Below are 2,765 nucleotides of genomic sequence, written 5' to 3' on the forward strand. Positions count from 1 at the left end.
AGGCCCACCACCGTGATCAATATATAATCTCCCACTAAATTTCAGGGAGGGGGGGCTAGTTTCCCTACAATAATGAATAATCCAGGGGAACGGAAATATCACTGCACACTTTCCTAATAGGGACGTGGACAGCCAGTCGGAAATCGACCACGCGGACGCGCGTGCGAATTAGCCTCCCCCCGGCATGCGTGTACCTCCACAATGTAATGGGCTATTGTTGTTTGCAACTAATTGTTTCCTAATGTTATGACTGAATATGGAAAAAAAATTCATGAGACATATAGGGTTTGTGCCTCTTAGGCAGGTTTTATGACAAAATTGATAGTTTCGTCATGGAAGGACCGATCTTTATGACACCAACACCAAACATCACAGATAATTCATGGTAGAAGGCCAAAATATTACTAGTACAAGGTATCTTGGGGCTCATCAATTGGATATGTGATTTGCACATATTTGTGCCCTCTACACGTTCTTTGGTTTATTGGAATTTCTGTAATACTGCAAAAACAAGTATCTAATTGTGGTGTCAAATGGTTAGAAAAACTGACATGTCTTTGATGAATCGATGCAGGAATATGGCTCACATGACAAGTGCATTATGATAGGTTTGTCCTTGTCTTGTTATGACACCTTTGTTTGTCCTTTTTTCTAGTTCTTTAATTTGTTTTTGTTTTTTTGTTATTATCTGTTTCTCGTGAATTCCGTATTGTTTTGCCATTAGTTTCCAATGGGTCTCGCCATCTTTTATGTGTTTCTCCACAGTATTTTTTTAAGTACTTTGGTATTCCATAACAATTTCCATATTAGACAATACACAACATATGATTGAGCAAAAAATGCATGAGAAGAAAACAATGCAAGACATAGGCATTTCCGGCTGCAAACAAACCAACCTTTCCATCGATTGATGGCAAGACACTAATGCGTTGATTGCATATAATATATATGTATATGTATAGCCGGTGCTATAATTCTCATATGCATCCTCCTCGACCTACATTGGTAGGTGCTTACATACATATGCTCATATATTCACATATATATGAGTAGAACGAGAAGTAAAACTGAGAAAGCAGAGCCGCCGACAAATGTGACTAACATGACATGTATATCGGTTACTTCAACTTGCACTTTAGGCCTTGCCGGATTCCTCGCAACCTGGTGGCCTGAAGGCAATGAAGCTGACGCATTGCACCTGGCGCATGTTGTCGAAGCCGATGACGCGGACATAGGCATCAGGGTACTCCTTCTTAACCTCCTCGACCTCGTTGAGCACCTGTGTGGCATCGGTGCAGCCGAACATAGGCAGCTTCCACATTGTCCAGTATCGACCGTCGTAGTACCCGGGGGAGCTGTTGTGCTCACGGAAGACGAAGCCAACCTTGCTGAACTCGAGGCAGGGTACCCACTTGGAGCGGATCAAGTAGTCGACCTGCTTTAGGAGGGCCTCCGTAGAGAGGGGTGGCAAGTAAGACAGGGTCTCGAACTTCTTGATGCCCTCAATTGGCCACACCTGAATAGATGGAATGAACACAATTGATCAACACTCAGTGCTTTAAGAAAGACCTAGCCATAAGGCAAAAATTACTCCTGATGGTCTGTCCATACATTGTGGGGGTCTCCACAAGCAAGAAGGCTCAAGGGCAGCTCTTGCTTATGGGTAGTGTACGGGCATTAAAAATGATATTATCTAGTACACATTGCAATAAAAACGATTTCCATTCACAAAGTTTATGAGTTAAATATTCCTACGCATGTGAACCTGCTTATGGACTACATTGGGAGGTTTAGTTTGGCCTGGTACGTGGGTTACACGTCTAAAGGATAGCTTTGCCTATATGCAGTGGAAATACCTGATAAATTAATTAAGTGTGACGACAAAAACATTCATGAGAGCTTAGTGTCCGTAATCCTTTGCCAAAAAAAAATCAAAAAGGAGGATATCCCAACCTCTGCATCAAGCGATGCAAACTGTCATTTTGATTATGTTATTCAACATAGTCTAACAAAATAAATACGATTTCAAACCAAAACCATCTTCCAGTCGGACAAAATCGCTACACCTACAAATACGATGATGTGCCTTGACCGCACCATCGTTGGCAAAAATAATATTCAGCTTTCATACCTGCATGCATCTTATCCTTCCGCCATTGCTGACGCTGCTGAGGCCGGCGCTGCCGGAGCGGCGGCTGACGGGGAGGCCCGCGGTCGACTTGAGCCCCTGGAAGGGCGCGACGGTGGTGGCGGAGGAAGCCATCATGGCGGGAGCCATGGCGGAGTACGTGAATTGCTAGGTGGGGAGGCGATAGCTAGTTAGGCCACACTTGTCTTGAGCCCCCCTCATGCCGCTCCAGTATATATCACAATATGCGCGGCGCCGCTCCTTTCCAACAAGATTTTGAAGGGGTGGTCGTTGTTTCCCTGTTGCAGAACGCCTTATCCCGAGGGATCAGCGGAAGAGGGGTGGCCCTCCGATGCATTGCGTCTGGCTGCTGCATTGGCAAACGAAATTTATATCAGTCCGATTACTAAGCATTACAATAATTGTGCGATCGTTAGATTTGGGCCTGCGCCTTTCTTAGTCTTCATCTATGGCTTCCAGTAATTTTGATTTATTTTGTTTCCGGAAAGTTACTGCTCCCAGAAATTACTCCTCCAAGATTTGTGTGTAATTGCACCGGTGGCGCTTGAACTTGCCATCCATGTTCACTTTAGCGTCTGAACTTAAAAAATACGTCCAACTGGTTATAGTACTTGGC

The 2,765-nt window shown here is 44.3% G+C and overlaps 1 protein-coding gene across 1 annotated transcript; it reads right to left on the reverse strand.

The window, feature by feature from the left end:
- Positions 1-907: 907 nt before the first annotated feature.
- Positions 908-2,365, reverse strand: LOC123043400 (ribulose bisphosphate carboxylase small subunit, chloroplastic 2-like). The gene is made up of 2 exons (XM_044465820.1): positions 2,132-2,365; positions 908-1,516 (listed from the first exon to the last, which is right to left on the reverse strand). The coding sequence occupies exons 1-2, from the start codon at positions 2,276-2,278 to the stop codon at positions 1,136-1,138; spliced, it is 528 nt and encodes a 175-aa protein (XP_044321755.1). The 5' UTR covers positions 2,279-2,365; the 3' UTR covers positions 908-1,135.
- Between the last annotated feature and the right edge of the window lie 400 nt (positions 2,366-2,765).

Source organism: Triticum aestivum, chromosome 2B, assembly GCF_018294505.1.
Source record: "Triticum aestivum cultivar Chinese Spring chromosome 2B, IWGSC CS RefSeq v2.1, whole genome shotgun sequence".
Taxonomy (NCBI): Eukaryota; Viridiplantae; Streptophyta; class Magnoliopsida; order Poales; family Poaceae; genus Triticum; species Triticum aestivum.